At 42.0% G+C, this 12,460-nt stretch overlaps 1 protein-coding gene across 1 annotated transcript in view; it reads left to right on the forward strand.

The window, feature by feature from the left end:
• The first annotated feature begins 478 nt into the window (after positions 1–478).
• PLCG2 (phospholipase C gamma 2) overlaps positions 479–12,460 on the forward strand; it is a 55,794-nt gene continuing 43,812 nt past the window's right edge. Inside the window, exons 1-2 of the mRNA XM_033069994.1 lie at positions 479–551; positions 4,059–4,292. Of these exons, the coding sequence (XP_032925885.1) occupies positions 4,097–4,292 (196 nt within the window). The 5' untranslated portion in view covers positions 479–551; positions 4,059–4,096. The remainder of the gene's footprint in view (positions 552–4,058; positions 4,293–12,460) is intronic.

A 12,460-nucleotide genomic window follows, 5' to 3' on the forward strand; every position in this document is an offset into this window, starting at 1 on the left:
ACCAACACATCAATGGCTGTACCAGGGCTTGACCTGCACGCAGGATGTCGTTCTACCACTATTCTTCTGAGAAATACTTTCAGCATTGCCAAATCCTAAACTGGCGTGCGATACAACTGCAGCGGATCACTTGGGAGTCAGTTTAACTCGACAAGGTAACTCCAGCGACAGTGAAGCTGTACAGCCCTTTCCTCAGACGAGCAGAACATCAGCTCCGAGCGGGGGGACGGAGCTCTGAGCCCGAGCCGGCCCTGGTAGAGGGGGCTGTGGGCACGGGGCCCTGCGGGACAGCGGCAGCCTCGACAGCAGCCCCGGGGCCGGCGGAGGGACGGGCGAGGCATCCAGACGAGTCCCGGCCCCGCTCCGGCGCTGAGGGGGAGCAGGAGGGCAGGGCCGGTGCCCCGGGGCTGAGGGGAGCCCGGGCTGGCGGCGGGGTCAGGTGGCGCCGCCCCTTCCCGGTGACGGCACCAGCAGAGCCCCGAGAGCGCCGCGGGACGAGCGGGACCAGCGGCAGCGCCGGCTCTGCCCCGCGGCCCCACGGAGCCCCGCAGGTGAGGGCGGCCCGGCCGCAGCAGCAGCGGTGCCGCGGGGCTGGGGCTGGGGCTGGGGCGGGGCGGCCAGTCTGGTGTGAGGGAGGCTCTGAGGGCAGGCGGGGGATGCGCGGTGTCGGGGAGAGGGTGCAGCGGAGGCTGAGGGACGGTCGTGTCAGGGGGCGGCGGGCGCTTGGGCTGGAGGGGACGGGGCAGGCTGGAGGCTCCCTGAGGTGGCCCCGCCACCCCGCACCTTGCGTGGGGCCGGGCCCCGCCGCGGCGCAGCCTGTGGAGAAGAAGGAAGGAAACCTTGGCCGTGGCTGACAGCAGCCCGGCCGTGCGCGGCCCTGCCCGGCTGAGGCCCGGCCTGCCCGGGGCAGGTGGGCTCGTCCTGCGGTGGTTCCGCTGCTCCCCTCGCCCCACGGGGCTCTGCGGGCAGCAGCTCCACGGCAAGCACCGTGCATCGATTGTTATTAATTATTAGCGCTGTGGTGCTGCGCTGGTGTGTGTCCATGGGGCGAGGTGATGTCCTAAATCCGAAGGCAGGGCTCAGGACGCAGAATGCAACAAACTTTTTGCAATGCCCGGAGTGCATGGGAAAATTTAGAAACTGACTGGAAATGAACTTTGGACTGCGCTTCTTGGTTAACTCTCTGTGTCTGGAAAGCACCTGCTGTGTCATATGGGTGAAATTGTAACAGACTATGGATTCATCTGAGACATTCTTTGCAACTTGGTACATTTATAGCTTGTTTTTTTCTAGCTTTTCCTCTCTCTGTTATCACGAAGAGAGTTGCAAGTTGTACGCTGATCTTCCGCTGAGAAGAGTTTCTTTGTTAAAGTCTGAAGTAAATGAAGTTAAACTAAGTAGACAGGATAGATTAAATAGAAATTTTTTTTTGTCCATGTTCACTTGGTTACTTGAAATGTGTCTTTTAGACTTCTTAGTCCAAATCAGTCAGGCTTTTCAATTAAAACCTATCAGAACAGGTCTTACACAAACAGTAACAAGTGATCCCAGTTTTGCATTTGGTACAAGACACCTTCAAAATTTAGCTCCTGTAATTCCTACAGTCAAAGGGAAAGAGTCGTGTCTGTGTCTAAGCTAGAGCTTGTGGCATGTTTTGGTGAGTATTAACTCACTGAGTCCTGAAAGTGACGCTGGATCTTTCCAATTCGGACTTAAGTGAACTTTTCAGCAGAAGAGCAGCGATGCTTCCATTACACACAGCATCTTGTAGTTCACACTCTGCTGGGTTAGAGGCATCCAGGTAATGGGGTGGTGAAGGTCATCACAGAATTCTGCTGCATGAGTGGGTAGAAAGGTTGTTAATTCAAATTGTTGTGCAGTGATGGGTGTAAGGAAGGCTGAGGGGCACCTGTGGGTGAGTGTGAGACAACTCCTGATGTTTGAAGGTCTAATGTCAAGGGCTTCTGTTGGTTCTTTTATTATTAGGCAGCTCTCTGTGATGTTACCCTGAAACTGGAGCACGTAACCAGAACAGTCTAGGAGTGATCAAATATTGCGTTATTCTTTCCACCTTAAGTAAAAAACTTGGCTTATGACTAAGGAGTTAAGTTAGATTAAATCCACTGTTTTCTCTGGTTTCAGGAGAAAGAACTCCTTTAAAAGGGGAAGTCCAATATATTATATTCAACAGAAACTGAGAAGCCACCTCTGGGAGGCAGTTCCTTTGTACTAAGGGAGTTATCTCTCAAAAAACCTGCTGTGTTGACCTTTGTTAAATAGATGCATTTAGAAACTTCTTTTGTTGGCTTTCTAAATCATATTTCACTTAACAGTTACACCTTGTACTGTAAAAGGCAGAGCTGATGTATGTTTTTTATCATCTCTTGAAAAACTATACTCATTTAAAATTTCAGTTTTTTATCATTCAGTGTAGTGTTGCAAAATGCTTAAACCTTGTCCCAGATCACAGCATATTTGTTTTTTTAGGATTCTTAATGAGAGGAGCAAAGTGAGAAGACAGGGTTTCTCATTTTTTTTTGTCAGAAAACAGACAGTGTTCAGAGATTTTGATTTAATTTTTTATTTTTCCCTCCTTTCATTTCTTGTTTCAAGAAATCATTGTAGCAAGATGACCATGGCTGTCTTTTTAGGTTCATAATTTAAATGATTATCTGTTTATCTTCAGGTAGTTTAAAAAGATCAGTTATGTTATGGCTAAAAAAAAAATAAACAGATCTACTGTTGCTTACAATACTTAAAAGTTGTTCGCTCCCTCCCAGTTGTAGGGTTGGGGTACATAAATTTTTCAGTGCTATGAGGAAAGAATTTTTTTTATTACTGTGACAAGCCAATATAAAACGCTGAATAATGTGTAAAATGTTTTGCAAACCATGGAGTGGTTCCTGCTGTAGAGCACTTCAAGCTCACGGTTGGCAGTGCAGAGGTAAGAAGGGACTCTTGTGGCTTCTCTGTTAACTTAAAAAAAAAAAAAGTGTTTATTACAGTGGTAGAATTCAAAAAGGGATTGGAAAGATTGCACAGGGCAGCTTCAAAGCCAGAGAGTGCTCCTAAAGCAGGTGGTGTTAAAAGGCAATTCAGTGCTGTTAGTGAGAGGGAGCAGCAAAGGGCGGTCAGGAGTCAGTGACACGGGGTGAGGGGGCGAGGGCTGGCAGAAGTTACCAAGGGGAAGCGAGAAGTGCCACGGCCGAATTAGCCATGAGCACGGAAACTGAAAGTGCTTGTGATGGAGAGCAGTGGTCTGAGGAGAGAGGAAGAGAAGCTGAGGAGACACTGGGGCTGGTGGCTGCATGCACAGAGCTTCTTTAAACCTGTCCTGCTCTGGATGGGGTTAAGGGGGCTGGCTGGGAGCTGTGTGGCACCAGCCCCTGCGACTTGTGTGACAATGATACTCATCCATGGGTGAAAGAGCAGGTTGCAGACCATCCTGTTTGTAAATAATCCCACTGAGGAGTAATCAGGCTCGTAATTAGCTGTTGGATGCAGTGATGTGGGAGACCAGAGAGCTCAGAAACTTGCTAATAAATTGTGAGGTCTGCTCTGTACACATCCCTCTTTTGGCTGTTTTGTGCCAAGATGTGTCCCAAGTGTATGCACACAAATATCTGCCACCCAACATGTGGGTTAGAAAAGGCAGACTGTGTAGGAGAAACAGAGCCATGAGGTTCTAAAAGTGCAAAATCTGATGTTTAGATGTTGCCAGCACTTCAGTGTTTGTATTGCTCATATTTTCCCTTCACTACAGTTCTCAAAAGGACAGATACCCGCTTTACATTCTCATGTAGGTCTCATCCAGGTTTAAATTCTAATACAGTGCAGGAGTTTACACAAGCTGACGTTGCTGGAAATGCCCTTTGTGAATGCTGTTTGTACCTCCTTTCAGGATAAACCAGCAAGGGTTAATGTTGGCCATGTACCTGCCTTGCATTTGCATGGGCAGGAGTTTTTGTTAGGTATCTAACTACATAAATATGACCTTTAAATAAATGAAAATGCTGTTTTAAATATTGAATTTTCTCCCTTATATTTTTTCTCTTCAGGACACTGAAGACCATAAAAGTTTGACCAAAAAGAAAAAATGGCCAGAAAGAATATAGACTATGGAGTGCTGCCTGAGTATGAGAAAAGCCAGATCAAAAGGACCTTGGAATTGGGAACTGTTATGACAATATTCAGTCTAAAGAAGAGCAGCCCAGAAAGGAGGACTATTCAAGTCATAATGGAAACCAGGCAGGTAGCATGGAGCAAGACAGCTGACAAGATTGAAGGTTTCTGTGAGTATTTGCAATGTGTACCTGAACTTGGAGTTACTAATAAATTGATGTACTTGTCAAATATTAATTTAACAAGCCTTTTGTTAACATTATGAAGATTTTGGCTAAAAGAGTTTGGTAATTTGCTGAGAATATTTTAAATTGTTGTAGTGTAGATGGAGAATCTTCTGCAGCTCATTATTTAGGTATCTAACACTACTTAAATATGATTAATATGCTTTTTATCCTTAGCCTTGTTCTCAAAGTTTTCATCTTTGAATATGATGGTGTTTGTGTTCTCTGAAGTGACAGACTGTTTTCCATCATCATGTCTTATAAATTCAAGTGAGTAATTAACCTTACCACTTCTCTCAAGAAAAAGAACCAACCAAACACCTTCAAATACAAGGAAACTGAATTCTGATATTCTTGGGCAAATTGCTGCCTCAGGATGGAAGTCATTATTTAGGACCATTATTGGGAAGTACCAATGACTTAGGAGGATGAAACTGTGAGACATGAGGTGGTTTCAAGACCCTGAGTAGGTATTGTCTCTTTAGCTGATATTGGAACTGACTAAACCCACTGTTTATAACAAGGTCAGGAAATAAAAGGGGAGCGTAAGGCTAGATAGGGCTGCAAAAACTAGAATAGAATAATAAAATGATACTAATCCTCAGTTCTTGCGAACACAGCTGATGCCAAGAAAACTCACTCTGGGCTTTTTGTGATTTGTGCAGCTCAGGGTGGTGTAATGTAATTAATTTAAAAATTATTGTGAGCATTATTTTACTCCACTGCTGCTAAGAAGTGTTTGTTCTCAATAAAGGAATGGAATAGTTTGTCTGAAATGCCAGAACCATTTATTACTCTGTTGGGGTGTGGATTTTTAGAAGTTTTTTTTGGTAAATCCAAGGTAAGTTAAAAACCCAAGGGTGCAAAGACCTGTACTGAGAATTTGCATGGTTTTGGGATTGTCTGAGCAGTTTCTCTTGGTGCTCCTGACTTAAAAGTATTAAATCTCTGCTACTGTTTCCATTGATTCCTGTCTCATTCCTTGTGGAGACTGGACCTGCAACTGGAAATGTGATTTAGTGGAAATAAAGACTGGTTGGGAGGATGTTCTTATCATTGGTGGTGAAAATATGGTCGTATTCACTATTCTGGGGAAAAGCAAACAGGTCTGGACACCCAATTAACAGGTACTCTGGATCATAACCTTTCATTGTCCCAGTTTCTTACATGACAAATGAGGGTAATTATCCTTTCCTACAATGATGTGTGTGAATGCAAGTACAAGTGAATTGCTGGTACTGTGCCAAAAAAAGTCCTGAGAGGGCATGTAGAATTCAGTTATGAGAGCAGTGCTTGAATATTGTTTAGCAAATAAAGCCTGGGTTTTACACATGAAGCAATAAGGTTAAAACATAGCAGAAAATGATCACTCAATGGAGGAAGGAGATCTCAGAGTCCTCTGGCCAAACCAATCTCTGACCATGTGTTGAAGTCTTATTGTAGCCATTTGCCCAGAGGGGACAAATTTAAAGCTGAACAGACTGTGCATTCCAGATGTTGAGGTCAGCTTTTTCAGTCCTGTCTTATAATCACCTTTTGTCAAAACTTTCTGGGGGTGGTGTGTGTTTGTGGTAATAAATTAATTAGTTTGCTCTGTGCATGGATTTGAATGCTTTTAAAATAAGGTGAACATTGTAATTTGACTCTTAAACCTGGGTGATCCAGCAAGGTAAAGCCTTGGCTTGCAGATCCACAGGCAGTCATTGCTAGAACAGGGAATATTCTCCAGACCTGTGACTTACCCAAAAGCCATCTGCCTCTCCACAAAAATTGTCATACTGTAGCAGTTTTTTAAATTGAGCAACACTTCAGTGACATGTATAATGATGGGAACTTCAGGTCTGAAAATATGTCCTAGTCTAAAGCACAGATATGCAAAATACTATTTTATTGTCTTAAAAAGCAACAAATCTGCCCAAACATGATGTATTTGCAGGTATTGTTAAAGAAAATTATATGAACAATTGTTCCAACTCTCCATGAACCGTATCTGGTCAACTAGAAATGAAAGTCACTGCAGTTTTAACTTGCTGACAGTGTTTTTGCTGAAGAGGAAGGAAGTATTTTATTTAGTTAGTTATTTGTATGTTGCTGTTACTTCATTTCACTGAGACTCAGGCTTTCTTTTTGCTTGAGAAGTGGAAAAATGATGGATTTGAAGCTTTCCTATTTGATAATAGAATAAGCAGCCTCTTGAATATGGATGTATATATGAATGACCCCAAATATGTGCTGGTGGATTCTGTTGACTTTGTGACAAATAAAACCCACATTTTTGTTTCCTTATTTTTTTTTAAGTGGTTGAGGGCAGAGAATTATCATCTCAAGTATTATATTAATACACTTATACTGTACAAAACCTGATATTCATGATGTGATCTTAATGGTTGCTATTTGCATGTGTGTCAGCCCAAAAACAATTAATATTCAGGACGAGTGGGAAAGTTAAGATGGTTTCCTGTTCCGTATGTGCTATTTTAACTCAAGTTTGGCAACTGATCTTTACAGAAGGCAGAAAACTCAATGTTTGCATCTGCTATGGGTTTCTAAATCAGATAGTGAGGAGAGTTCTTTAACTTTGTGACACAAAACAGGCTGCTAATAGATAGCAAAGATGGAGTCCAAGTTTTATACTTTATTTTAATACTTTCCCTTTGGAGATCAAGAAAAAAATATTTTTTTTTCTCTCCCTAACTGCCCTGTGTTGTGTTGGGAATTTTGAATGTCATAGAGCTGATTTTCTTGCTGATGGACTGTAAATGTTTGAAGAATACTCAAATTCCTCTGAGCCAGAGTTGTATTTATTGCAATGACCTTTTTTCAAGTTTGGTTAATATTATTTTGGAAGTGATTTAAGTTAAGCCTCACAATAACAAAAAGGCAGCTACTCTTATTCTGGAATAAATTGAGCAGGGCAAGGGAGAGATGTAGGATTAGCTATACTTACATAAATATTTACACAACCCCATGGGCCCAAAAGTGGCACTAATGTGTATTTTAAATTGCAGTGCTCATGAAAAGGCCCCTTTTGTTGAAAACCTGCCAGCATATCTGTTTAGAATACAGTGAAAGGGTTGCTAAAATGAAGGCTATTTCCTGCTCATTGCAGATGTTTTTGTCTGGATGAGAAACTTCAGAAACCTCTTCCTAGATTCAGGTCTTTGCTGTGGTAAGAAGTGAGGATTTACAAAGGGTAGGAAATCTGGTGTAAACAATCTCAGTCTTCATTGTGTGGTTCAGATCACACAGTGTCCAAGTACTGGAGATTTTATGTTGAGAGACTTGAGTTACCATACACAAAAGGAATTTCTAACAGAAAGGAACTGGGGAGAAACCTCTGTATTTTCCCCAAAATGAAAGAACACAGTTTGGTTATCCTTTAGAGAAGGATAAGAGACACTGCATTTCTGATAAGTTTGAGGTGATGTTTTCACAGCCCAGTATTAAGCAGTTAAATTCCAAGCTTAGTCTCACCTGTCTACCCAGACAGGCATTTGAGAGAATGACTTATTTTTGCTTTTTGAGAGGAGGAAAGCTTGATTTCCTTGTACAGAGGGATTTGATTTGCTTATTTAATTTGTAATGGACCCTTTTCTTGCAGAAAGGAATCCCTGCATACTGGGTGGTTAACTGTGAAGCTGTGACTTGCCAGCATGGTCTGTCGCAGTGTTTTACCTCCTTATGGTTCTGCTGTGTGTTTTTATTGTGTGTTTAACCTTTACAACTGTGTGGGGGTCTGGATGGATGCCCTTGAGTCACACACACACCTGGGGTTGGTTCTCCCCACCTCAGTCTGTCCCAGGCTGGCCACACCGTGGCTGGAGTTGTGCTCACTGGACAGCAGCGACAGGCAGAGGTGGCCAAGGGAGGTCAGGGTTTGCCAGGACTCTGCTAAGACACCTGGGGTTTGCTATCTGAGAGGACATTCCAGAACTCCAGATAGAGCTTCCCAAATTGTGGTATGGCATTTATATGCACATGAATAAATTAGGGCGCAAAGTTCCGATATTTAAGCTTGTAGTGCATGCAGGTGGTGAGGTGTAAATCTCCAGGAAGCTGATCTGTTATGGATGTTCCATTCTTTCTCAGATGCAGAGTGCTTTCAGGACAATTATTAAGGGAAAGTTCACAGTGACTAGAGTTGGATTAGTCACTGGAAAATGTGTGAGTTTCTGCATATTCTTCCAAGAATCCCTTGAGTGAAGGGATGATTCACAGCCAGGAGAATTTATACTCTCAGAAATCTGTGGTGCCATCCTTGAATGTGCAAGTGTGTGATTCTCTGTAATACAAGCATGCTCATTTCAAGGAAGATTCTATTTGAGGACAGAAGATGATTCTCTGTTTTTGAATACCTAGGAATTTTTTACACGAAGAGGTGACCTGCTTTAGTAAAATTATATAAACCATATTTTAATCCCTTAATTTTTGGAAAAGAAAGATCGCCTGTTTTTTCATGTTCTTTATTTATTGCAAAAGACTCCATAATAAAAATATCTAGTGACAATTTAGTTGTGCAAGCTCATAACAAGAAATAGGTTTAAAGCATCAGAGGGCCACATTTAGAAAAAGTTATATATGAGCTGTGAAACTGCTCTTTCTGTATGCAGAGAGGTCAGGGTGTAGGGAAGGCTGAAAAAGAAAGGGAAGAGAAATGTTAGTATCAATTTTTTCTGAAAACTTTCTCAGAGGATGGAGTGCCTGGACTGGGGAGTGGCAGAGATGCAGACATCATGTTGACATAATTGCAAAATGATGAAGCAGGGGAATAAAGGCTATACTTTAATTGAAGCTTTTGATGCTCATGACACACCACAGTACAACAACAGCAGCCATTTCTGTTTTCTGCAGCCCAGACCTTTATTCATGCAATAGGACTATTTTGTATCTTTTTTTCATTTATAATAGAAACCTATGTTTGACAATGCATAACATATTATTTTAGAATTAATGTGAGCTCATTGCACATAGTCTCACTGCTCTAGTTTTATGTGTAATAATGTTTTCCCAGAGTTTTTAGGAAAAAATGACCACTTTTAAAATAAATTTGCCATCTCAAAGTCATTTAGCATTACTGATTTTTTCATTTAACCTACAGAAAAGAATTTTCAAGTGCTAAGTTCACTTGAGATTTTCTTCTCTGCTGAAAAGAGGCGATTTTATAGAATTTGTCCTCTAGAATGTAATTAAAAACCCAGACATAAACGACGTAGAATTTTCAGGTTTCACAGGTAAAAGGAGGATGGAAACCTAAAACAGACTTATTAAACTCATGATAAAAGTAGAATTAGAACCTCTGGGAGCTGCTCTGTTTTTTTCTCGATCTGTAAGATCATCCTGTACCTTCAGACTTTGTTGCACTGCCAAGCAGGAATCACTAGTTTCTGCCAAATGTTGCACCTGGATATTTAATGATCAAAGCTCATTAGAGAACCAGTCCATCTGTAATAGGGTCATGTAGATAACAGCATCAGCCAGGCCACATTCACCTGACAGGGTGAGGGGAAATCAGGGAACTGTAGTTTAATTTAATGGCAACCTTCTGTTTTGCCACAGGCAGTGCTGTTCTACCTAACAAGGGTTAGGGGCCTTTATTTTCATGTTTTATTTTGCAAATTTTATCCAGCAGCATCTTTGCCTTGAAATTAAACTTTGAAATGTTGCTTTTAAAATCTCTGCTAAAATGACTGCTAAAGAGAGCAGATTTTATTGTTGTGCATGCTTTTGGCTGTCAGATACATTGGGGAACTTCAAGAACTAACACTTAAGAGAGTATTCATGTATGTGGTTCACAATCTTAAACACTGCTTTTTTTTCTGTGTGTTAAACAACTGAATCATTTATTTAGTAGAATTGCTAATATCAATGTAAATTTGTTCTGTGGTGGAAAACTTTTTTTCCCCATTGGAGAAACTGGTATAAACATTTATAGATCTGTACCTCTCTGAGAGAAGTGATGAGCATCTATATATCCTGGTGAGGAGTGTGAAATGAGAGCTTAATTTGGCTTCAATACTGGACTTGATCTTGCTGATTTCTAGTAGAGACCTTTGTTTTCCTTACTGCTGGCAGATTTTTTGTCTGAGTTTCCTCACTGTTTCAGATTTAAAGTAATAAATAAACTTAACTCAGATTGAAGACCCCGAGTCTCTATTCTGTCATTTGCTTTCTGTATTCTGAATACTGTTAAAGAACAATATGATTGCAAAGTGAATCCACTTCTTGCTCTTTATGGAGTAGCTTCACAAAGGAACATGAAAATTCACCTTTCTTTGGTGTGTTTTGAAATGGCTGTATTTCAGTTGTTAGCCAGGGGATCTTTGTGTAAGCCTTCAGCTGAGTACATGAAGCTTGGTTTCTGTGGTCAAATGAAAAAATGAACATGTGTAGCCTCTAGCTCTTTTCAAATAATGTCTTCCCTTTAGCAGCTCAGTTCTGCAATGTCTGATGCTAACTTACAACGACCAGACTTCCTGTCATGGCCAGCCAGCAAAATGGGGATGGAATGAACTGCACAGACCTCAGCACCCCTAAACTGGTTGATCAAAGTGAGTGTGAGATGTAGATAGTCCATCCTTCTCCCAAAGTCAGGTTTATATTCCACCACTTTTGCTTTGTTTTGTTGCATGGAGTAAAATGTAAACTTTTATGAGCACATGTGTAAATTTTACCCTATTCTTATGCCATGTTGTGGAGGTGCCCTTTAATTTTTAATATGGAAACAGCAGCCAGGTGTAGAGCCCCTTGAATTCAGAACTCAAACTGTAACATGGTGCTGTACTGTGCAATGCAGTGAGAAGTTATGAATTTAGTAGTAATTTGTTGTTGCTGTACATGCCAGCTCTGCGTGACCTGATTACGTAAACCCCTGTGGGTTGAAAAGGTGCACTTCTCTAAACCTTGTGTCAGTCACTCAGCTAAATCCCCAGGGGACCCCTTGGAAAGGTGCTCACGGGTGCTTTCTCAAGGTGCACCACACTGTCTCTCATGTTTCGTCCTTGTAACTGTGTTTTCAGAAGTTTTGTGGCTAATCTGTAATGACTTCCTTGGGCTGCTGGATGTCTCAGTAAACATCTCTGTTTATATGAACTGAATCACTTTCCCTGCCACATCTGGACTCCCATGCTGTGGGACATTTCTGCTTTCTTGTGACTTTGTCCTCTGAGAGAAGCCTCCCCTTGTTCCCTCTAGAGTCACACAGGATTTGTGTTTCATTGCTGCTCTGAAATAAGGAGGCTGTTAAAACGCACCCTGGCTAGTTAATGTTTAATTCTGCAGAAGTGAGAGCAGAGCTGTTGTCCTCACTAACCATCATGGAATACATTTGCAAAAGGACACTAAAGGCTTTCTTCATTCACTGGGCACTCATTTGCACACAACCTCTGTTGCAGTGGGCAGTTTCTGCCTTTCTAAATGAATCCTACTTTGGAATATTTTGTAATGCAAATTTTTGGAAACAAAGATCTGATTCTCAGTGTGGAATGTTGCTATACATATGTACACATGAAAATGCACTTATATTCATAGAGAGAATGGCCACCCCATGTCTTGGTGCACAAAGCTTGGGTGATCAGAGTCCTTTATTTTCTGCTTCAAAACATTGCCAGTAGTTTCCCTTAAGCCTTCTTGAGACTTATTGAAATAATGCTCACAGCATGATTTCTGACTCTATAAGCCTCCTCTGAATCTCTCTGTGGGCTTTTCCTTTTCATTCAGTAAGTTCATGACTGAGCTCTGATCTGAGCACCATGGCCACAGACACTGAGAGACTCCTTGGGAATCTGGGCTTTGAATCTGGAATGTTATCTTACAGAACTCTGGAGTCCATAATGCCAGATTCAGGTAAACTTTTACACTGTTAATGCAGACTTTTCTGTCAAGGGTGCCTTGATGGGTTGACAGCCTCTAAGGTTTTTTGACCCATGCATTTATATACAATCAGTCTGATGTTCCAGCCTAACACTACCTGACGACCAAAGGTGTTCTTGCAAACTCACCTTCCTCCAGTGAACTTAGATGGACATTCCAGCTCACAGATGGTGCTCTGCTGGTGGCTCTGGCTGGTTTTCAGCAGGGTCTGTTCCCTAGCCCACCTGTCTGTTCAGGTGCTGGAT

This window comes from Catharus ustulatus, chromosome 11 (assembly GCF_009819885.2).
Source record: "Catharus ustulatus isolate bCatUst1 chromosome 11, bCatUst1.pri.v2, whole genome shotgun sequence".
Taxonomy (NCBI): Eukaryota; Metazoa; Chordata; class Aves; order Passeriformes; family Turdidae; genus Catharus; species Catharus ustulatus.